The sequence below is a fragment of the Schistocerca gregaria genome, chromosome 1, assembly GCF_023897955.1.
Source record: "Schistocerca gregaria isolate iqSchGreg1 chromosome 1, iqSchGreg1.2, whole genome shotgun sequence".
Classification (NCBI taxonomy): domain Eukaryota; kingdom Metazoa; phylum Arthropoda; class Insecta; order Orthoptera; family Acrididae; genus Schistocerca; species Schistocerca gregaria.
In genome coordinates, this window is record NC_064920.1 from 1,033,112,585 (window position 1) to 1,033,138,366 (window position 25,782).

General features: G+C 42.9%; 1 protein-coding gene across 4 annotated transcripts in view; it reads left to right on the plus strand.

The window, feature by feature from the left end:
- The window catches only part of LOC126279247 (sodium-dependent dopamine transporter), a 571,586-nt gene that overhangs the window by 361,386 nt on the left and 184,418 nt on the right, over positions 1–25,782 (plus strand). For all 4 annotated transcript variants that reach the window (XM_049979661.1, XM_049979663.1, XM_049979660.1 and 1 more), the window contains exon 3: positions 17,278–17,412. In XM_049979661.1, coding sequence (XP_049835618.1) covers positions 17,278–17,412 — 135 coding nt within the window. The remainder of the gene's footprint in view (positions 1–17,277; positions 17,413–25,782) is intronic.

A 25,782-nucleotide genomic window follows, 5' to 3' on the forward strand; every position in this document is an offset into this window, starting at 1 on the left:
ACAGGAGAATATGGGCTTGGGACAAGGAATGAAAGAGGAGAAAGACTAATTGAGTTCTGTAACAAGTTTCAGCTAGTAATAGCGAATACTCTGTTCAAGAATCACAAGAGGAGGAGGTATACTTCGAAAAGGCCAGGAGATACGGGAAGATTTCAATTAGATTACATCATGGTCAGACAGAGATTCCAAAATCAGATACTGGATTGTAAGGCGTACCCAGGAGCAGATATAGACTCAGATCACAATATAGTAGTGATGAAGAGTAGGCTGAAGTTCAAGACATTAGTCAGGAAGAATCAATACGCAAAGATGTGGGATACGAAAGTTCTAAGGAATGACGAGATACGTTTGAAGTTCTCTAACGCTATAGATATAGCAATTAGGAATAGCGCAGTAGGCAGCACAGTTGAAGAGGAATGGACATCTCTAAAAAGGGCCATCACAGAAGTTGGGAAGGAAAACATAGGTACAAAGAAGGTAGCTGCGAAGAAACCATGGGTAACAGAAGAAATACTTCAGTTGATTGATGAAAGGAGGAAGTACAAACATGATCCGGGAAAATCAGGAATACAGAAGTACTAGTCGCTGAGGAATGAAATAAATAGGAAGTGCAGGGAAGCTAAGACGAAATGGCTGCAGGAAAAATGTGAAGACATCGAAAAAGATATGATTGTCGGAAGGACAGACTGAGCATACAGGAAAGTCAAAACAACCTTTGGTGACATTAAAAGCAACGGTGGTAACATTAAGAGTGCAACGGGATTTCCACTGTTAAATGCAGAGGAGAGAGCAGATAGGTGGAAATAATACATTGAAAGCCTCTATGAGGGTGAAGATTTGTCTGATGTGATAGAAGAAGAAACAGGAGTTGATTTAGAAGAGATTGGGGATCCAGTATTAGAATCGGAATTTAAAAGAGCTTTGGAGGACTTACTGTCAAATAAGGCAGAAGGGATAGATAACATTCCACCAGAATTTCTAAAATCATTAGGGGAAGTGGCAACAAAACGACTATTCACGTTGGTGTGTAGAATATATGAGTCTGGCGACATACCATCTGACTTTCGGAAAAGCATCATCCACACAATTCCGAAGACGGCAAGAGCTGACAAGTGCGAGAATTATTGCACAATCAGCTTAACAGCTCATGCATCGAAGCTGCTTACAAGAATAATATAAAGAAGAATGGAAAAGAAAATTGATAATGCGCTAGGTGACGATCAGTTTGGCTTAAGGAAAAGTAAAGGCACGAGAGAGGCAATTCTGACGTTACGGCTAATAATGGAAGCAAGGCTAAAGAAAAGTCAAGACACGTTCATAGGATTTGTCGACCTGGAAAAAGCGTTCGACAATATAAAATGGTGCAAGCTGTTCGAGATTCTGAAAAAAGTAGGGGTAAGCTATAGGGAGATATACAATATATACAACAATCAAAAGGGAATAATAAGAGTGGACGATCAAGAACGAAGTGCTCGTATTAAGAAGAGTGTAAGACAAGGCTGTAGCCTTTCGCCCCTGCTCTTCAATCTGTACATCGAGGAAGCAATGATGGAAATAAAAGAAAAGTTCAGGAGTGGAACTAAAATACAAGATGAAAGGATATCAATGATACGATTCTCTGATGACATTGCTATCCTGAGTGAAAGTGAAGAAGAATTGAATGATCTGCTGAACGGAATGAACAGTCTAATGAGTACACAGTATGGTTTGAGAGTAAATCGGAGAAAGACGAAGGTAATGAGAAGTAGTAGAAATGAGAACAGCGAGAAACTTAACATCAAGATTGATGGTCACGAAGTCAATGAAGTTAAGGAATTCTGCTACCTAGGCAGTAAAATAACCAATGACGGACGGAGCAAGGAGGACATCAAAAGCAGACTTGCTATGGCAAAAAAGGCATTTCTGGCCAAGAGAAGTCTACTAATGTCAAATACCGGCCTTAATTTGAGGAAGAAATTTCTGAGGATGTACGTCTGGAGTACAGCATTGTATGGTAGTGAAACATGGACTGTGGGAAAACCGGAACAGAAGAGAATCGAAGCATTTGAGATGTGGTGCTATAGGCGAATGTTGAAAATTAGGTGAACTGACAAGGTAAGGAATGAGGAGGTTCTTCGCAGAATCGGAGAGGAAAGGAATATGTGGAAAACACTGATAAGGAGAAGGGACAGGATGATAGGACATCTGCTAAGACATGAGGGAAAGACTTCCATGGTACTAGAGGGAGCTGTAGAGGGCAAAAACTGTAGAGGAAGACAGAGATTAGAATACGTCAAGCAAATAATTGAGGACGTAGGTTGCAAGTGCTAATCTGAGATGAAGAGGTTAGCACAGGAAAGGAATTCGTGGCGGACCGCATCAAACCAGTCAGTAGACTGACGAAAAAAAAAAAAAAAAAAAAAAAAAAAAAAAAAAAAAAAAGAGGTCAGTGCGGCGGAATGCTGTGCAAAGGGACCTGGTTTCGATTCCCGGCTGGCTTGGAAGTTTACTCTGTTGTCGTCATCATCGTCATACCATCCCCATCGACGTGGAAGCCGCCGAAATGGCGTCAATTAAAAAGCCTTGCACCAGACGACCGGTCTACCCGACGGGAGCCCTCGCCGCACGACATTTTATTTCACTTCACTGCGAAAATGACGGAGAAAACTGCTGTTTTATTTTTTAATGTTATCCTTCATGGTTACGACCCAAGGGTATGACACTATTCTGAGCTTAATTTGTTCATGTTTCTATTACACCCTTAACGATTTTGTTACTCTGCACTATGGTACACACTTTGGTGTTCCCAGGTGGCTAGACGACCAGAAAAGCCTGATAATGGTTGTCGACTAGTATCAAGTGATTTCAAACTTCTCCCATTTTCAGTAATTAGTCACCGATGTTTCTTGAACGTACATCAATCTGCAGACGATTTTGCAAAGATTTGTTTGTGAAACGCATATTGCTCTTAGTCCTGTTTATGAGAGAAATTGTGGGAAAATTTAACTTTTTTAGTTTCTAAGAGCAGATGGAGAGGGGGGGGGATTCCAAATGTACGTGGATTACGTTTAAAAGGGTGTATAGTTCATGTAGTTTTACTCAGAAATCACTGACTCAAAAAACTGTGTATTACACGGGATAGTCGGCACAAGAATGATATCAGAAGTAGACTGGCACAGGAGAAGAGAGATAATTTCAGTAAAATAGGTGTGCTGATAGTAGATATCGGCATAGGACTGAAGTGCTTCTTGAAAGTATACAGCTAGAGCACAGTATAGTGTGGAAGTGAAACTTGAAACATTGTAAAACAAGACAAGCAAAAATAGAAAAAATTCTAAAAGTGGTAGAAATAATAAATGAGGATTAAACTCCTATGGATACTTACCACAAGAAAGAATATGTCAGCGGCACACCCGCTACGGCATCCAGAAATAGTTTGCATAAGGTGAAAGAAGAAGTAGGAGAGGGGGAGGTAGGCTATGTGGAAATGAGAAGGTGGAGGTAGATGCTAAACCATTCGAAGGGCTAGACAGAGAGAGAGAGAGAGAGAGAATTTATCATCTTCTTCCCATATCTGCCAATATTTCACAAAATATTGTTCAAATGAAATTACCCTCCCTACTGCTACAGTAAGTAAAACTATCGCTATGCTATACACAGCACCGCATACTTGGAGAAAACTGGGTACTATCCAATTAGGTTTTCAGTATTTCGTCCCAGATGGAAACAAACTGCAGAGAAATTATTATCTATGCGTCTTATTACATATTTGATCTAACTACGTCTCATGCAGAGAGAGCAACTATATGAAATTTACTATACAAAATCACATTATGAAATTGTGAAGTATGGTTATGTGAGAAAAGCATTTCTTCTCCTCGGAGTTTTGCACTGATCGTCTTAGTGATACGCTCCTGCAGACTATGTTTCGAATTTTCCACCTCAGTCAGAGACAAGATCGTGATTGTGAAACTACAATCTGGCTCAACCACATCAAGCTTGTCATAAAAAAGCGGGCTTCATCTTTGGATATCTTGTATCGCATGTTCTGCTGTGTGTTTAGACGGTTGCGCCAGGATGTTGATCAAAGTCTCCCAATAAATAAGCAGCAGAACACGGGTTACGTGGTGGTTGTGCCAGCCTATGTGTGTTTAACGGTACCAGCAGAATATGAAGAGATGTGAATGTAAAGTAAGACAGAGAGTGGTCTGTCTGACGGTTTTACTGGCATTTTAACAATTTTAAAAACGTACTTGCATATCTTACCTGAATATGAGAGCCTACATTCGAAATAAGTTGTGTAGTTTTGTGAACTTACCACGTAACTTAATATTTTACTACGTTCTCCTCATCCAAATCCAGTAACTTGTCTTTGATGGAGTTTGGTCTGCTTCGTCGCTTCCTAGACACTGTAGGTTCCTCCCCCCCCCCCCCCCTCCTCCCTGTGTGGAACTCAATGAATGAGAATACATCCGTACCTGGACACCACAGACAACAAGCAGTATCAATTTTTCATGAAGATAGATCGGGCTAACATTCAACATTGTAAGGTATGAGCTAGTTCTTAGCAAGGATGGTCGCATATCCTTACATTTATACTTAAAGGAAGAAGATTTATAAGTGAATCTTGTGGGTCTACTTTACATTAGGCAGGTCTGCGAATCATAAATAAAAGAGAAACTGAAACAGGACGGATTATTAATGATAGCCAAATATCGTGAAGCGTGATAAATGAACCATTGATTTACTCTTATTTTTAACAATTCTGAAGAAACAGACACAGGTGACAATCTTGCAGCTGTACTAAATTTACGATTTTTTTTTTTCGCAGCTGCGGAATCTTTCTTCCACTAGCTCCATTAGGTATGAAGATATTACCTATTGGTGATACAAGAAAAGTTGTACTGTACGAGAAGTCGAACTCAGATTCCCCACTTGGCGCGACGGTATACTACTTTGATTTCTTTAGATTTTTTCTCGTTTATACATCTTATCCACTTTGATTTTTCACTTTTACGTTTTCTCGCGACGAAGACCGAGACAGATAATGCCGCGGTCACGTCACTGGACACGCTGCCGTAATGAGTCTTGTTCATGTCCCTGTCCAGCAATCCAGACTCACGTTCCCGTACTATTCCTGACACCAAGTAGGATGAAACCAGGGAGGGCTCCTTTGAAAGGGTATGGCCTGTTTCTCTCACCATTCTTGCCCAAGACAAGACTGTATTGCGACAATGATAACCTCATTAGTGACGGGACGTATTCCTTGAATCTCCTGCTCTACATGAATGAGATTTTATTTCGAGTGTTATAGTGCTTTACTAGAACTCACATTCCTCGAAGACAAAGGAACTATTTCACCGTATCAGCCTTCCGTTGTGGCCGAGCGGTTCTAGGCGCGTCGATCTGGAACCGCGCGACTGCTATGGTCGCAGGTTCGAATCCTGCCTCGGGCATGGATGTGTATGATGTCCTTAGGTTAGCTAGGTTTAATTAGTTCTAAGTTCTAGGGGACTGATGACCTCAGCAGTTAAGTCCCATAGTACTCAGAGCCATTTGAGCCATTTTTTTCACTGTATCAATTACAAGAGAACTTGTAGCTCAACGTGAAATCCAATTAAGAAGGCCTTTAGCATTTATGGCGATAATTTACAAGAAACGTTCCCTTTACAAATATTACCACTGTTCCCAACGGAACTTGCCCCATTCGATCATTCGTACTGAGATTGCAGTACGTCTCAGAGTCGCAGTTGGGTCTTAACGCATCAAAGAAGATCGCAAAGTTCTGTAAATTTTACTGACCTGGTGTCTTTACTCCATATAGGTGTCCCAGGCATCAAAGAAGATCGCAAAGTTCTGTAAATTTTACTGACCTGGTGTCTTCACTCCATATAGGTGTCCCAATGCAGCGAAAGGCAAGGCGTCGGACCTTGATAAGGAACTGTTAGCTGAAATGAATTGCTAGTAAACGTGGCTAGGTGAAACCTGGTTGGTAGGTACTCAGAGAGCGCACAGGATAAGGTTATGATTGTGGATGGGGCAGTAAACAGTTACTGTGAATTCCCCAATTAAATACACAATTTTATTTTTCTAAGAACCACTCATTTACACATTGCTTTAAAAGATCACAATTAAACAATACGGCAGAAGACCTAGTTAAAGAACTTGAGATGCTTTCTGGGCAGAAGGCCAAAAACCACACCAAAAACAAGAACGGCTGAAGGCCTGGCTTAGAAATCAAAAGCAATTAAAAATAGAAAGTAAATTTTCTTTTTCCTTTAAAAAAAAAACATACAATTGAAAACAATTAGCGGCTGAAGGCCTACACTACACATCTGAAGAACAATTATAATTAAAACACATTAGTAAACTATTTTTTCAACGCAGAAATTTCTTTTTAAGCTTACATCAGAACGGCCAAAGCCTAATTGAAGAAATATTAACTTATTGCATGGCTGAATGCCACAAACAGATTTGAAACAATGGCTGAAGGCCTGAACAACAAGTCATAAAAACAATTTAAAATAAACCCCTTCCTTCTTATTAAAATTTTCCTTTAAAGAATACACACAGCTGAAGGCCTTATTAAAAGGGGTTCACGTAAATCCTCGGCTGAAGGCCACACATAACACATCGAACAACTAATGGCTTAGAGCCTGGATTACAAACAATTTTAAGAAATTTTCTTTTTCTTTTTTAAAATAGAATCAATCTTCAAAATTTTAATTTAACATGGCTGAAGGCCTTTATGTCAAATTTAAAATTAACAGAAATAATACACGGCCGAAGGCCTTGCACAATAATTCAAACTAAAATTAAAATCACAATCTAAAACAAACAGAACAAGTGGTGCTCAGAAGTATTTCTAGGGTCGGCCTGAGAAGGTAGCTCACACGTAAATTAAGGTGAGACAGGCAGCCAAGAGTTGAAGTTAAATAATCGGATGGTAATCCAAACTAGGGACGGCCCAAGGACTGACTAACAATTTCATCAGTTCTCTTCCATCCGACCAATGGCACAACGATGGAAAATATCGGCCGACGACAAGGATACGAACAGCACTACGTCTTCAGAAACTGTCGTTTAAAGAACGGCCCAGGGAGCAACAACCCGCAAATGAACAAAGAGATGTCACAATAGTTTAGGCATCATAACAAGTTAACTGATCACTCAAATTCAGTGTCCCGTTTCGGTGGGCAACGAGCTTTGTCTCTCTCGCAGCTAGGACCTCACGATCTGTCAAGCGCGTGCACGCCGCCAGCGGTCCTGGTCTGGAATCGCGCCGCAGAGAAGTTCCTCGCTGCTACGCCCCCAACCGACTGACCCAATCCAGCACGCAGAAAGCATTAAAATAACTGCTCAGTCAAAACACAGTTCCCCGAAACACTTCCACCAACAACTCGAACAATACTAAAAGCAGACTGTGGAACAACAAGGACGAATCACAAGTCAACACACACCGAGAACCCAGAAGCGGTCGGCAACCAAATACACGTCGTCCGATGAGACTACCGAGCGAACGACCAACCGAGGTCATCCCCACTCAAATCATGAGTGTCGGCAACGGTCGTATGACTGCCTGGACCTCACTGCTGCTCCGTCCGACTGAACTCACGACACACGACGACCCACAAATGCTCTTGTCCACAAGCGCTGCTGCTGCCACTCACATGCAGGCAAGCATGCAACTTAGTGATGCCACGAGACGCGCCCGGCTCATTAGGAAATTCAGATTTAGGCATACTAATAAGTAAGGAAAGGAAAGCGTTTCTGAATAAGAGAAATTTGTTAACATCGAACATAGATTTATGTATCAGGAAGTCGTTTCTGAAAGTATTTGTTTGGAGTGTAGCCATGTATGGAAGTGAAACATGGACGATAACTAGTTTGGACAAGAAGAGAATAGAAGCTTTCGAAATGTGGTGCTACAGAAGAATACTGAAGATAAGGTGGATAGATCACGTAACTAATGAGGAGGTATTGAATAGGATTGGGGAGAAGAGAAGTTTGTGGCACAACTTGACTAGAAGAAGGGATCGGTTGGTAGGACATGTTTTGAGGCATCAAGGGATCACCAATTTAGCATTGGAGGGCAGCGTGGAGGGTAAAAATCGTAGAGGGAGACCGAGAGATGAGTACACTAAGCAGATTCAGAAGGATGTAGGTTGCAGTAGGTACTGGGAGATGAAGCAGCTTGCACAGGATAGAGTAGCATGGAGAGCTGCATCAAACCAGTCTCAGGACTGAAGACAACAACAACAACAACAATAAGTAACGCAGTCGAAATTTCACAAGGGATGTCAGTTATGTTATTGGTGACGTTATCATTGCTCAAAGTAGCAAAACTACAGCGGGTCGCAAACTAGTGTGCTCATAATGGTTCAAATGGCTCTGGGCACTATGGGACTTAACATCTATGGTCATCAGTCCCCTAGAACTTAGAACTACTTAAACCTAACTAACCTAAGGACATCACACAACACCCAGCCATCACGAGGCAGAGAAAATCCCTGACCCCGCCGGGAATCGAACCCGGGAACCCGGGCGTGCGAAGCGAGAACGCTACCGCACGACCACGAGCTGCGGGCTGCTCATAATGTAAATGACCTACAGTTCAAATGCAAAAATAATCCACGTATGTTACAAATACACTTTTCATGCACAAATCAACAATACAAACTTTCCTAATAAGTATTGGCATTGCTTGCAGACTCGCACCAACACCTGACTTCGCTGCTGTTGGCAAGGCTGGCACACTGCGACTACCGCCAGCTCAAATTAGTTCCTTGGGGCATGACTCATGTCAATCTGACAACGCACTACATGATTTGCGCTATTAATAACTTTTCTTTTATTCAAATATTATTGTCAGATTACTTTCGTAGCCCAGTGTTCAGCTACAACATTATGACCATCGATTTTAACCCCTCCGGGCGAAAAATGACTGCTGGACAGACAGACGCATGGTTCATGTAGGATCAGCGAGAGTGCTGTCCGTAAGCAGGACGGGGAAGGCGCGCGATCTATGTGAGTGTGACCGAGGACAGTTCGAGACAGCCCGGAGGCTCGGCAAGAGCATTTCGGAAACTGCGCATCTTGTCGGATGTTCGAGGGGTGCTGGGATGAGTGTCTTCAACACGTGGCGAAGAAAAGGTGAAATCACGTCCAAACGTCGTAGGGTTGGGCTGCCAGCCACCATTACAGATGTCGGACATCATAGGCCGGGCAGACTAGTAAAATAGCGCAGGGGGCGAACTGTAACGGAACTCACGTCAGACTTTAATGCTGGGCAGAGGACAAGACTTTCTGAACACACAGTGCACCGAAAACTCCTAACGACGAGCCTCCGCAGCCGGCGACCCATGCATGTGCCAATGTTACCACGACATAGGCAACAACGACTGAAATGGCCAAGTGACAATCAGCACTGGACGTTGGTGCAGTGGCATAGCATCGCACGATCTGAGGAATCCCGGTACCTTATTTATCATGCCGATGGGAGGGCGCGAATCCGTCGTCTTCCAAGCGTACAGCTCTTTGACACCTGAACTGCGGGATGGAGACAAGCTGACGGCGCCTCCATTATATCCTGGAGAACATTCACGGGGGCATCCATGGGTCCAGTGGAGCTCATGCAAGGCACCATGACGGCGAAGGAGTATCTTATACCAGTAGCAGACCACGTATGCCCCTTCTTGACGATCATGTTTCCCAACGGCAGTGGCATTTTTCAACAAGATAACGTGCCATGTCACAAAGCCGGGAGTGTGATAGAGTGGTTCGAAAAACAGACGCGCGTTCCAATTGATGTGCTGGCCTCCCAGCTCGCCAGATTTGAGCCCGATCGAACACATCTGGGATGTGATTGAAAGTGGTATCAGAACTCATCTCCCACCTCTCCGGAATTTACGGGAATGACGAGGGTAATCCCAAAAGTAAGGTCTCCTATTTTTTTATAAGTACATAGATCTGTTTATTTCTACAATGGTTTACATCAGTTTACAGCGATAGAGAGCACTGGGTGCACCCGACTGCAAATTGTTGCTCATATCGGCACCAATGACTCTTGCCGTCTGGGTTCAGAGGTCATCCTCAGTTCGTACAGGCGGTTGGCGGAGTTGGTGAAGGTGGAAAGCCTCGCTCGCGGGGTGGAATCAGAGCTAACTATTTGTAGTATCGTTCCGAGAACCGATCGCGGTCCTCTGGTTTGGAGCCGAGTGGAAGGCTTAAACCAGAGGCTCAGACGATTCTGCGGAGAGCTGGGGTGCAAATTTCTCGACCTCCGCTATCGGGTGGAGAAATGTAGGGTCCCCCTGAATAGGTCAGGCGTGCACTACACGCCGGAAGCGGCTACGAGGGTAGCGGAGTACGTGTGGAGTGCACATGGGTTTTTTTTAGGTTAGAGAATTCCCTCCCTAGGCCCGACAAGACGCCTCCTGAGACGCGGCAAGGCAGGAGTAGGCAAAATGCAACAAGGAATAACAATATTAATGTGCTAATAGTAAACTGCAGGAGCGTCTATAGAAAGGTCCCAGAACTGCTCTCATTAATAAACGGTCACAACGCCCATATAGTACTAGGAACAGAAAGTTGGCTGAAACCAGACGTAAACAGTAATGAAATCCTAAACTCTGATTGGAATGTATACCGCAGAGATAGGCGGGACAGTGAAGGGGGAGGCGTGTTTATAGCAATAAGAAGTGCAATAGTATCGAAGGAAATTGACGGAGATTCGAATTGTGAAATGATTTGGGTGAAGGTCACGGTTAAAGCAGGCTCAGACATGGTAATTGGATGTCTCTATAGGCCCCCGGGCTCAGCAGCTGTTGTGGCTCAGCACCTGAAGAATAATTTGGAAAATATTTCGAGTAGATTTCCCCACCATGTTATAGTTCTGGGTGGAGATTTTAATTTGCCGGATATAGACTGGGAGACTCAAACGTTCATAACGGGTGGCAGGGACAAAGAATCCAGTGAAATATTTTTAAGTGCTTTATCTGAAAACTACCTTGAGCAATTAAACAGAGAACCGACTCGTGGCGATAACATATTAGACCTTCTGGTGACAAACAGACCCGAACTATTTGAATCAGTTAATGCAGAACAGGGAATCAGCGATCATAAAGCGGTTATTGCATCGATGATTTCAGCCGTAAATAGAAATATTAAAAAAGGTAGGAAGATTTTTCTGTTTAGCAAAAGTGACAAAAAGCAGATTACAGAGTACCTGACGGCTCAACACAAAAGTTTTGTCTCAAGTGCAGATAGTGTTGAGGATCAGTGGACAAAGTTCAAAACCATGGTACAATATGCGTTAGATGAGTATGTGCCAAGCAAGATCGTAAGAGATGGAAAAGAGCCACCGTGGTACAACAACCGAGTTAGAAAACTGCTGCGGAAGCAAAGGGAACTTCACAGCAAACATAAACATAGCCAAAGCCTTGCAGACAAACAAAAATTACGCGAAGCGAAATGTAGTGTGAGGAGGGCTATGCGAGAGGCTTTCAATGAATTCGAAAGTAAAGTTCTATGTACTGACTTGGCAGAAAATCCTAAGAGATTTTGGTCCTATGTCAAAGCGGTAGGTGGATCAAAACAAAATGTCCAGACACTCTGTGACCAAAATGGTACTGAAACAGAGGATGACAGACTAAAGGCCGAATTACTAAATGTCTTCTTCCAAAGCTGTTTCACAGAGGAAGACTGCACTGTGCTTCCTTCTCTAGATTGTCGCACAGTTGACAAAATGGTAGATATCGAAGTAGACGACAGAGGGATAGAGAAACAATTAAAATCGCTCAAAAGAGGAAAGGCCGCTGGTCCTGATGGGATACCAGTTCGATTTTACACAGAGTACGCGAAGGAACTTGCCCCCCTTCTTGCAGCGGTGTACCGTAGGTCTCTAGAAGAGCGAAGCGTTCCAAAGGATTGGAAAAGGGCACAGGTCATCCCCGTATTCAAGAAGGGACGTCGAACAGATGTGCAGAACTATAGACCTATATCTCTAACGTCGATCAGTTGTAGAATTTTGGAACACGTATTATGTTCGAGTATAATGTCTTTTCTGGAGACTAGAAATCTACTCTGTAGGAATCAGCATGGGTTTCGAAAAAGACGATCGTGTGAAACCCAGCTCGCGCTATTCGTCCACGAGACTCAGAGGGCCTTAGACACGGGTTCACAGGTAGATGCCGTGTTTCTTGACTTCCGCAAGGCGTTTGACACAGTTCCCCACAGTCGTTTAATGAACAAAGTAAGAGCATACGGACTATCAGATCAATTGTGTGATTGGATTGAGGAGTTCCTAGATAACAGAACGCAGCACGTCATTCTCAATGGAGAGAAGTCTTCCGAAGTAAGAGTGATTTCAGGTGTGCCGCAGGGGAGTGTCATAGGACCGTTGCTATTCACAATATACATAAATGACCTGGTGGATGACATCGGAAGTTCACTGAGGCTTTTTGCAGATGATGCTGTGGTGTATCGAGAGGTTGCAACAATGGAAAATTGTACTGAAATGCAGGAGGATCTGCAGCGAATTGACGCATGGTGCAGGGAATGGCAATTGAATCTCAATGTAGACAAGTGTAATGTGATGCGAATACATAGAAAGATAGGTCCCTTATCATTTAGCTACAAAATAGCAGGTCAGCAACTGGAAGCAGTTAATTCCATAAATTATCTGGGAGTACGCATTAGGAGTGATTTAAAATGGAATGATCATATGAAGTTGATCGTCGGTAAAGCAGATGCCAGACTGAGATTCATTGGAAGAATCCTAAGGAAATGCAATCCGACAACAAAGGAAGTAGGTTACAGTACGCTTGTTCGCCCAATGCTTGAATACTGCTCAGCAGTGTGGGATCCGCACCAGGTAGGGTTGATAGAAGAGATAGAGAAGATCCAACGGAGAGCAGCGCGCTTCGTTACAGGATCATTTAGTAATTGCGAAAGCGTTACGGAGATGATAGATAAACTCCAGTGGAAGACTCTGCAGGAGAGACGCTCAGTAGCTCGGTACGGGCTTTTGTTAAAGTTTCGAGAACATACCTTCACCGAAGAGTCAAGCAGTATATTGCTCCCTCCTACGTATATCTCGCGAAGAGACCATGAGGATAAAATCAGAGAGCCCACACAGAAGCATACCGACAATCCTTCTTTCCACGTACAATACGAGACTGGAATAGAAGGGAGAACCGATAGAGGTACTCAGGGTACCCTCCGCCACACACCGTCAGGTGGCTTGCGGAGTACGGATGTAGATGTAGATGTAGCTATTTTTCGACATAATCACCATTTCTGTCGATGCATTTTTGTAGACGCTGTGGCAGTTTTTGTATGCCCATGTCATATCAGCTCGCCGCCATGCTGCTCTTCTTTCACCTCGTCGTCGGAGCTGAATCCCTAGAACCACAATTAACGCTGACTGGTACTGTGAGACTCTGAAAAAACTCTAACGGGGAATTCAGAACCGGAGAAGAAATGTTGAGCAACGTCGTACACATTCTCCATGACAACGCTCGCCCACACGTAGCTCGGCAAATCGGTGCTCTCCTGCAGCAGTATCAGTGGAACATAATCACCCACCCAACGTATAGTCCTGACTTGGCGTGCAGTGACTATCACCTGTTCACTGGGTTAAAAAAACATTTGACCGGAAAGCATGGCCATACGAAACTGCCCCAGCGTGTTCAAAAATGCAGCGACAGAAATGGTGATTATGTCGAAAAATAACTAAATGTTAAAGCTGTAAACTGATGTAAACCATTGTAGAAATAATCAGGTCTGTGTACTTATAAAAAATAGGAGACCCTACTTTTGGGATTAGCCTCGTAGGTGACTTGTGTGTGCCGATGTGGTGCCAACTCCCTCCAACAACCTACCGAGGTCTCACTGCTTACATGCCACGACGCGTCCAGGTGACTATCATACATGGTAGGGACTTCAGTGTAATTAAGACACGAAGGAATTAAAGACATTAGATACTAGTGGGCGTGATCTACATCAGCGGGACAAGCTTAAAATTTGTGCCACACCTGGATTCGAACCAGAATCTCCTGCTTACTAGGTAGATGCGCTGCCACCGGACACAGTGGTCATCATAGCTGAACGGACTACCTTTAGCACGCTTCCCATCAGCCCAATTTCGCAACATACTACTGATGTAGCGCCCTACTCATCAGCCTCATTAGTCAAAGCAACTCGCCGACCCCCATAAGAGTTCGAGTTTGGTTGCATCTGCATGCAGGGATCATTGGCCGTCGTCACAATAATTATACATGTGGTGCCTGTTCTTTCGGACAAGTCAGAAAAGACAGAAATCACATACGTATTCAGCGTAATTGTTGTCTTTGAATAAAAGTGTCATTTCTGTTCGTGTTTCATTGCGTATTTTCGCCCTTGAGTTTTGTACATCAAAAACTGCTGTTTTCGGCCTTGTTCAACTAATGAAAAGTGCTGAGTTTATAAGTCTGAGCGCGCATATCAGATCCCAGTAGCCAAACAAGGCGTAGCGTTGCTCCACCGGTTCCAAGTGAGCTAAATCAAGGATTCACCGAACGATGGTGTCGTGTGCGTCCCTTGGTCGCATACACTGATCAATACTTCCTTATAATGCCAACTGCCTGCTGTAACACGTAAGATGGCAATGAATGACAACAATACAAACATGGATGCAAGAGCCATAAATGTTACGCATTTCTCACACATACGTAGCATTTTCGGACATGTAGTAACCTCCCCACAGATAAATAAAATTTGTAATAACCGCCCAACAGTAAAAAATTAAAGTATATAATTCACATTCAGCGTAACCTCCCACAGATAAATTCCGTAACCTTGGAGCAATAAAATGTGACTAAGCTCCTAATAAAAAAATTTGACTCATAGATAACCTTTCAATAATTGACTGTGAATTTAAACTGGTAAATATTGGACGTCAGGAGTGCTGCGTCATGAAATTTTTCTGGCACAGCCCAGTGCAATGCTGGCCGATAGAGTTATCATGTATAGAAGAAACAACTGATTTTTCTTTGCAATAATCGGGATGACCATGGATTGGAGAAATTAGTAAATTCTTTAAATTGAAATGAATGATTGTCAAAAGTTAATTTTTATAGGAAAAATTGTTATTAAGAGATTTTTTTAAAAACATTTACATGGGACTTGATATAGCAATCCTACATATGCGCGAGGCTGCTTTTACCTTATACTACAACGCTCAGGCACCGCCATCGCTCCCACGACCGGCCCAGCCAACACGATACACCAGACTGCTCGCTACTACTACTACTACTACTACTGCTACAGACACTGCTCTTACTGCAAACAACACTGCTCTTTGGTCTGAGATTCTCTTATACACTCCTGGAAATGGAAAAAAGAACACATTGACACCGGTGTGTCAGACCCACCGTACTTGCTCCGGACACTGCGAGAGGGCTGTACAAGCAATGATCACACGCACGGCACAGCGGACACACCAGGTACCGCGGTGTTGGCCGTCGAATGGCGCTAGCTGCGCAGCATTTGTGCACCGCCGCCGTCAGTGTCAGCCAGTTTGCCGTGGCATACGGAGCTCCATCGCAGTCTTTAACACTGGTAGCATGCCACGACAGCGTGGACGTGAACCGTATGTGCAATTGACGGACTTTGAGCGAGGGCGTATAGTGGGCATGCGGGAGGCCGGGTGGACGTACCGCCGAATTGCTGGGGCGTGAGGTGTCCACAGTACATCGATGTTGTCGCCAGTGGTCGGCGAAAGGTGCTCGTGCCCGTCTACCTGGGACTGGACCGCAGCGACGCACGTATGCACGCCAAGACCGTAGGATCCTACGCAGTGCCGTAGGGGACCGCACCGCCACTTCCCAGCAAATTAGGGACACTGTTGCTCCTGGGGTATCGATGAGGACCATTCGCAACCGTCTCCACGAAGCTGGGCTACGGTCCCGCACACCGTTAGGCCGTCTTCCGCTCACGCACCAACATCGTGCAGCCCGCCTCCAGTGATGTCGCGACAGGCGTGAATGGACGGACGAATGGAGACGTGTCGTCTTCAGCGATGAGAGTCGCTACTGCCTTGTTGCCAATGATGGTCGTATGCGTGTTTGGTGCCGTGCAGGTGAGCGCCACAATCAGGACTGCATACGACCGAGGCACACAGGGCCAACACCCGGCATCATGGTGTGGGGAGCGATCTCCTACACTAGCCGTACTCCTCTGGTGATCGTCGAGGGGACACTGAACAGTGCACGGTACATCCAAACCGTCATCCAACCCATCGTTCTACCATTCCTAGACCGGCAAGGGAACTTGCTGTTCCAACAGGACAATGCACGTCCGCATGTATCCCGTGCCACCCAACGTGCTCTAGAAGGTGTAAGTTAACTACCCTGGCCAGCAATATCTCCGGATCTGTCCCCCATTGAGCATGTTTGGGACTGGATGAAGCGTCGTCTCACGCGGTCTGCACGTCAGCACGAACGCTGGTCCAACTGAGGCGCCAGGTGGAAATGGCATGGCAAGCCGTTCCACAGGACTACATCCAGCATCTCTACGATCGTTTCCATGGGAGAATAGCAGCCTGCATTGCTGCGAAAGGTGGATATACACTGTACTAGTGCCGACATTGTGCATGCTCTGTTGCCTGTGTCTATGTGCCTGTGGTTCTGACAGTGTGATCATGTGATGTATGTGTCAATAAAGTTTCCCGTTCCTGGGACAATGAATTCACGGTGTTCTTATTTCAATTTCCAGGAGTGTAGCTTACATATCGCAGGCAGCGCGTGAGCAATCCATCGAAATTACATCTGCTCGAGTGCGCTAGCAACAAATTCCTTAATCATAGACCTCTTACAATGTGAGTTGCGTTTAGTACTAGAAAAGTACATAAGACAAGCCTTGTAGCAGAACCTGTGTCATATCTGTGTTATAGAAGCAAAGACTCGTTGCTCCATCTTTTCTACCCTCGACTTTTGAATTCAAAAGGATTTGGCAATATTTTTTTCGCCAACATATCTTCCAATATTACTCTGCAGCACGATTCTTCACATGGATCCAGCCATCTCATGCTTTTTGCGTTACGCCTGAAAAGAGACTGAAGGAGCATGCCGTTCGTTCTATGTCAAGGTAAGACTTGCATTAGTAGTGTCATGTAACCACATCCATAATTTGTGAGAAACAAATAAAAGTAAAAAGAAAACACGTTTGGTGAGTGACAAAACTGAAGAGTAAGAAGAAAATGACCCGACAAACGATATTTTAAAGCAGCTGCTTAATAGCTTATGTGGACTGTTGCAGGTGCCTTCCTGGTGCCGTACTGCGTGATGTTGTTCGTGGGCGGCATCCCGCTGTTCTACATGGAGCTGGCGCTGGGGCAGTTCCACCGCAAGGGCGCCATCACCTGCTGGGGGCGCATCGTGCCGCTGCTCAAAGGTACGTATGTCACGTCCCCACCACGTCCGGCTTCACGACACCAGGTAGCATTAAGCTGTAATACTAACATGTGGCTCTTACTGGGGGGCTCTATCACTCCGCTAAAAAGTCTCATAAAGATAAAAAAAGTCATATACAGCTTTAGGTACACTCTTGTCGATAAATACAGGCCGAACTCGAACTTCAGCACAAAATTTCGAAGGCTGTTACGAGATATTTTTGATTACTTTAGTATAACCTTCCCAGTGGGACAACGGCCTTGCCGCGGTGATACATCGGTTCCCGTGAGATCAACGAAGTTAAGCGCTGTTGGGCGTGGTCGGCACTTGGATGGGTGACCACCAGGCCACCATGTGCTGTTGCCATTTTTCGGGGTGCACTCAGCCTCGTGATGCCAATTGAGGAACTATTCGACCGACTAGTAGCGGCTTCGGTCAAGAATACCATCATAACGACCGGGAGAGCGGTGTGCTGATCCCGCGCCTCTCCTATCCGCATCCTCCCTTGAGGATGACACGGCGGTCGGATGGTCCCGGTAGGCCACTCGTGGCCTGAAGACGGAGTGATAACCTCCTCAGTCCCGAGCTTACAAGGCAATGATCCAATCCAACATGTCGAAACCTATCCTGAAATTTTTCACACAGGAAGAATACTCATAAAAAAGTGCGCTGTCATAGTTTTTTTACTAAGGCAAACTGCAAATACTTTTTAAAAAATTACTCATTATTGTCGCACAAAAACTGCTTATAACGACGATTTGTACAGCCCTTCCTGCCTGGGACGTAATTGGCGAATAAGCAGACGCAGCCGTAACAAGAGAATGTAGCACCGCGTAGCACGGAGTCTGAAGTGCACACGGGTGAATTTCTAGCACTGAAACCACACTGAACCCGTCGCAAATCATTTTTTTAAATAACTTGCAGTTCATATCGACAGCTAAACTGTTGCAGATGTAATTTTCTCACAAGTGACAAGCAGAAGAAAGAAAATCAAGACAGTTACAATACAGACGACTTTCATCGATCGGGACTTTAATTTGTTGACGTTAAGTATTTTATAACGTTTCCTGCAGCAGAGTTCTTACGACAATTTTTGAATAATGCAACAATGAAACAGTTCCTTTTTTGTACCCTATAATTATCACAAAAATGCAACGTGTCTATTGGGAGACGAAAAGAAATATTTTCCTTACACCAGACACACCAGAGAAAATATTAATGCCCTCAGACACTTCACAGTAATTACTAGTCTTTTTTATACAGAACTGGAATGGAGTAAGAAATGGTCGTGGCTGTCGTTCTGCATATTGTGCTGCGTACCAGATGTATTTGATCAAATTCGTTAAATGTGGTGATGCAAACTGACAAAGCACAAAGGACTGAATTAAAAAAAAACTGTTCATCTGATAAACCTGAAATGACAAAGAGATATTGGAAATTATATTGTGTGACAATTTTCTGAAAAATGCTTTGTACTGTTGCAAACATTTTTTACCGAGAGGCTCAATCAAGATTAGTTCCGGATCGAATCCGAATTTTATTAACAGTGTTTGCGTCGTTCTCCTCGAATAAAACACTGAAAATTTCTCTCTTACATTTTTCCAAATTTTGCTACATTGATTACAAGATTTTTTCTAGTAAACTGTCCTTTTTTTAAATTTTTAATGCTAATTTGCCTTGATGTTCCTGAAGACAAAGTTGCGGAAGCAGTAATCCACTGTTACTTATCACCGGCAGTGCTGTATTTGAATGTGTCATAACTTTCACCGAGTGCACAAGCGACTCTTTCTTTCCGCTCGAAATGATAAACTGCGGTCTGCACGAAACTGGACTGATTGGCTTTATATGCATATTTTAGGACATAACAAGAAGCTTCATATTTACGTCAGCTACGAATTTCTCTGTAGAGTTATCTATTAATGACATTTCCTCTGCAAGTTTACTTGAGGTAAACTGCGTAATTTTACGACTTCCTTTTCCATATAATTTCCTGAATCTGTCTAACGATGTCGAAGAAGCCTGCTAATCACTTACTTTCATTTCAGTTATAGTTCAGAGCGCCCATTCTCGTAGATCTCCCTTGGTAACAGTGCACTGTAGTTGTAAGTCTATTGAATACTGTTTCTTTCAAAAACTTTCGAGTTTTATTTTGGTGCAAATTTTGTACTTCTTGTAAATCTTTCTTCATTCATCTAGTGATGTTCAGATTTTACGAAAGAAAACCTACTTTGCACACTACTTAAGTTTAAGCGTTTTCTCCCACTTCGTCTAACCAAAAGATATACAGCGTTTGCATAGTCACTAAAACGTATACCGCACATGTTTTCTTTGGTCTTGGAAGGTAGTCTGTTATCGTTGTGGACTTTAATCAGCGCACCAATCATTGTACGAATTGCAGTTCACGGAATCGCCTGAGTCATTTCTTGTTTTTTTTTTCTACAGCTCGTATTTCCACGATTTATAACTAAATGTCGACATCCTTCGAATGAATGTCCAAGAAATTAATCAATAAATAACACATATGAATGTCTTCAGGAGAAGTAGGTGATTTTATCTGCACACCACATTCTTCATATTTCATCTTTCCAAAGCTGAAAACGTTAATTGGATTCTACATTTTTCTTAAACTCTGGAATTGCACAAACACAGATACTATCAGCAATCACTGCTAATTATTATGGATATTAAATGAAGGCTGATAGTAACTCTGAACAATTGTGTCGGAGAACCTGTCGATGGAAAGTGAAATTCGCTTCACAAATTAGGATCGCGTTGTACCGTGTCATTTGCTTATCGATGTGCCATCAACCAAGGATATATGCCTGCCGTGTTCCGCGTGCAAGGTCTACTACAGCTATATACATTTCTCAAAAATGTCTCTGAGCACTATGGGACTTAACATCTGTGGTCATCAGTCCCCTAGAACTTAGATCTACTTAAACCTAACTAACCTAAGGACATCACACACATCCATGCCCGAGGCAGGATTCGAACCTGCGACCGTAGTGGTCACGCGGTTCCGGACTGAAGCGCCTAGAACCGCAGGGCCACACCGGCCGGCGTACATTTCTCGCTTAGCGAGCTACGAATTTGGCAGTTTTAAATATTGTTTGAAAAATACTTGCTGTGTGTCTTAGCAGCTAAAATTTTGACAATGTGTTCCTTCGATGCATTCTTCCCTGTAAAAACTTCGGGGAGGGTTTCAACATGTTGATCTAGACCTTCTCTTGTTAGATTTCATGACTGAAAAGTACATTGCTCTGGGTCAAAATGAGATTCAAATAACTAAATATAAAATGGGTGTGATACACTAAAATTTTATAACATATTGTAAGTGGATACTATTTCTGTTAGAAAATAACTCAAATAAGTGCAATATTCAGGAAACTTTCACCCCGGTGGAAACACGAGAGCTTTTCATCAATAGTACACGCCGGGAAACTCTGCATTCACATATAGTCAGAAAACTCAACATTAAATAAAAGAATATGGAAACAGTGCCACTGGACTGTATAGGTCGTGTAGTCCCACCATTTCGGGGAAAACACTATGTCGCTGTAATGTTGTGATGAAATAAACAATCACTTATTCTGTAATGTACGGCAGTGTTTCTCACTGCCATGTCTCAACACACTAGTGTGTCGCAAGAATTGTAATGTCCTCTAATCTTCTGCAGATAAAATATCTAGAACATAAAAATTTTATCGCCAAAGCGTTTCTTGGAGTAGCCCAATTTGCAAGAAATCGCCCGTCATTATATGTGATTACACGCATAATAACAATAAATGTATTGCGTGTGCTTTAAGTGCGTGGATTTTTTGCATCTAGAAAAAAAATCACATGCAGGTGTGTCGTGAAAGTGTGAAACGTACGTTGGTGAGCTCAGAAGGAAAACAAAAGGTCGAGGGACGCGGGTGTAGGGTTTATTAAGATATTACTGCATATTCTAAACACATTCTAGTCCAAAATTACTAAAGACAAATAGAAATTATGTTTATTTCTGGAATACGTGCCGACACCGCAGTAACAGCTTTCTTTAAGCAGATGCTGCCGCCTACTGGGAATATGCAGGAACCAAAACAGGTAATGCACTAAAAGGACATGATGTAAGGTACATGCTGGAGTCAGACACATCGTGTTTGGTTTATTCCCTGAGCTAGGAAAAAATAAAATTTGGATGCAGCAGTTACACCGTCAGTTCAAAAAGTTTCGAGACTGATTTTTTTCCTGCCGTATAAGTGGCCTCAGTGCAGTAACGTGACAGCTTGAACTAACAACAGTAAGCAACAGATGTGCATTCCACCAGTAACTTGTGAGCAGGCAGTTTTAAGTAGTGGATTTGCGATCGTAATGTGTCAACATTGTTATGTCACAAATCACATGGAACAATGTTGTAAACATCTCTAAATCAAGTGTTCAAGACATTCTGGTGAATGATATTATGAAGAAAAGAAAAAGTGTTTGCTAAGTTCGTCCTGCACATTTGACTCCAGAATAAAAGCAACGACGCATGGACGCCTGCCTCAAATTGATTGAAACGCATAACGCAGACAAATATTTTCTGGGAAACGTCATCACGGTTGACGATACTTGTTTTTATGAGTGCCAACTTACCACAAAACGACAAAGTGCAAAATTGGTCTCTGATCTTTAGCCAAGGCCAAATAAGGTGTGAATGTGACGCTTGAATTGAACGACATACCAAACAGGGACTTTTCTGAAGTTTCACATAGTTATATGAATGTTCTGTGCTTTGTACTCAACTGAGGGTAGACGATTTGGAACATATGAAGCATTAAACCTATCACAACTTTCATCAATTTTTTATTAATCCAGTCTGGAAACTATTTGGACTGAGGAGGATAAGGGGCCTGTGGTATCTGGTGACTCCTTATAGTGTAACAATGTAATAATTAATTCGGTTTTTTACTCTATTTACCTTAATTTCAGTGAAAATACGTTTACAAAATGCCCTGTCCCTTTAATACGCAATTGCCAAAACCTACAACGCAAAGTACAGCGAAATGCAACAACTCTTAGACGCAAATGTTCGCTCATGTGGTTACCGTCACTGCTAGGAACAACTTAGCATAGCTTCGTCGTTCCATTCTTCCATTGCATTCAGTTCAAGTCTTAATCAGCAAACCTACACAAACAGCCTGTATCACTGTTAGCGCACAACTAACACCGCCAGAAAAACCAACCCGAGAGAGATTCCGCAGAAAAAGAAACCGAAATTTTGTCAGTGGAGCGGGGGTTCATTCTGTATAGCCGAATGAGGAAAACTGGGATATGGATGCAGAAAAGGAATGAAAGTTTGGTATAGGCACAAGAATACGATGTCTAACAATTTTGTGACAAAGTTCGCGTATGTGTCCTGAACAACGGCGAGCGTAACAGCATACCTAAATAACAGCATACCTAAATGTCAATCTTCTGCTCACAGTAAGAGAACTGTTGCTAGTACTGTGAAAGATTTTGGTCTGGAAATACCGCTAGAGGCTGTGTCACAAGTTCACAGTCATCGGAGACGTCCAATGTCGACGCACATGACGGCCAAAGGTCTCGACACCCCGACAGGACTCAGTTTTGTCTTCAGTAGGAAGACGTAATCTCAAATATCTGACCTTCAGTTGGCGTGAAGACTATGGCAGCAGCAGTGACGCTCATTTCAAGGCTAATATTGTCAGCCACTCCAGACAGCTTATATCTATATACAAGATAACTTGTATTTGTGTGCCGCTCTCCTTTGTACAGTGCCATATATTGCTTTGGAAAAAGTTGAGACACCATCACTTTAGTCATGCAAATATCATCCAAAGTGCCATGCGATCGCCCTCGATGTCCAAATTTATGGTATATGCAGGGCTTGACCAGAAATGAAAGTGTGAGTGGGAGTTCCAGATGGCCAAGTGCTTGGAAAATACAGCATTTTTGGCACGGGTAGAGACAGGCATGAGCCATTTGTATTACACTAGTTTCTAGCCAGCAAATGGCGCAAGGAAAAGTTTTGGAACTGTAATCAGAGCGTGGCGAGGTCGAGCCCCTACGTGGATTTTTTTCATTTAACCTTATTATATTACTTATACTTCAAATCAACCGAAGTAGTGCTGAATATGTTGTATCTATTAATATTTTCTTTAAAGGTGTGAAAAGCACAGGAAAATGGAAATTTGTGATTGCAAATATATTTCCAGGCGTACGCGAGAAGTTCATATACAATATTAAATTATTTCGTTCTCTTACAGTTGGTGATTTACACATGCTGAGATTATATTCATCTTAAAAACTCGGGAACCTATCGTTTCAGCTGTCAAGGGCTGCTCGAAGGCCAAAATGAAACTAAGGAGTACGGAGTACTGTACGCTTCAATTACTGCCCCTTCTTGGAAAGTTATAAGAAGAATCCATTCCTGGAAATTATTTGAACTTGCTTTTTTTTTTTTTTTGCTTCTCCTTTTCATGCCTTTATGAAGATGTCAATAAATGCAACATATTGAGCATTATTTCGATTTGGGTGCAGCGGAAGTAACTTAAAAACTGAAAATAAAGGAGAAAAATTTCTTCATCAACACTTGGACCCAAAGCCTCTCAGAATAGTCTTCTATAAGCTTTCCGATGTGCCAAATGCTATCTGGTAACATAGGTGACATAAATGGCTACTGTCTCGCCCGATCTGCCCAAAAATGCTATTTTTTCTAAATGCTTGACCGTTTGGAACTCACATTTCTGTCACTTTCATTTCCCATCAAGCCCTACGTTCACCATAAATTTGGACGAAATCGGTAATGAAGAGACGGCGTGGTCCCCTGGTTAGAGGAGCGAACATAGTGATCGATTGTGATGGTGTAAGGAGGCATAAACACCCTAACTGAAAGCAAGCCTGCGTTAAATTCGAGAAATGCTCATATGCCATGATAATGCTCAGTAAGTATTGCAGACTCAGGCTTATCTTTCAGCCTTATTTTCACAAGTAATCATTTTAGGTCATTTCCCATTAACTTCTACTATCTCGACCAAGTTCTTTTGTTTTTATTTGTCTTCATCTGCTCTGCTGAATGGAATCAGAAGTCATCTTGTCACTTTAGTCTAACAATACCTCTATTCCGATTTTTTCTCTCGATAAATCCACACACATATTCTTCAACCATTCTAAGATAGGTCTCAAATTATTTTCTGTTTGTAAACGCTACGCCGGCCGTGGTGCCCGAGCGGTTCTAGGCACTGCAGTCTGGAACCGCGCGACCGTTATGGTCGCAGGTTCGAATTCTGCCTCGGGCATGGATGTGTGTGATGTCCTTAGGTTGGTTAGGTTTAAGTAGTTCTAAGTTCTAAGGGACTAATGACCTCTGATGTTAAGTCCCATAGTGTTCAGAGCCTTTTGAACCATTTTTTGTAAACGCTTCAATTTCGTTGCCCATATGAAATCAATATTAATCAATCACCATAGTTTAGAGTTTATAATAACACAATATAAAACAACTTCTCCTTACTTCAAGTGTATAAATCGGCTAATAATCCCATATAAAAAATTCTTCTCTATTACAGGTAAATGTACGCAGATATTCTGGTAACAGGAGTAAGTAGTGAGAGTTTATGCTATGAAAAGAGCAACAGCAGGGCAAATTAACTAGTCCAGTGTGAACGTGTAACTTTAATGATAAACTAGTGCTCTGAGCCGACGGCCAAATTTAAGTTATAAGCAGGGGCTTGATCAGAAGTGAAAGTGTCATAAGCGAGTTCCAGTTGGCCAATGGATCACAGAGCTATAGCGCAGACATAGCATTGAGCAAACCATATTCTAGCCTGTGAGTGTTAACACCATCGTATGATTTCTGATATTTTGTTACCATGTCTTACGTCATATGCAGGAATAGAAACAGAAATAGTACAATTAATCATTTTACGTCTTTACATTTTACATTGTAACAGAACACTTGCAGACTTGAATTCCACTTTGTGTAGACACAATTGACGCTCATACAAGGGCTCTTCAAACATTACTTCGCTTGGAGGAACCCTCATTCATGTGTGTTGTGCTGTGGGCATTTTTGCGGATAGATGAGAATTCCTGGAAGTCTTAAAGGACGATAGCGGGAACCTATTGAACTCACCTCAGTAATCATACAGATATTACTGGATTACAGCCACCAGAAATGCCATGTGTCAGATAATAACAGTGATGGGTAACACCCTAAAATTCCAACTGACTCGTAGACATATCGAATTTGCCATCAAGGAACCTCGGGATTCCACGTGTCCTTCTTCTGGTACATACCTTCGAGAAGCTAAAAGAGAGGTAGAGATAGTGGAGAATGATGTTGTCAGTTCCTTGTCTCCAGAAGAACAACATCACTCATGAGTGAAGCGTA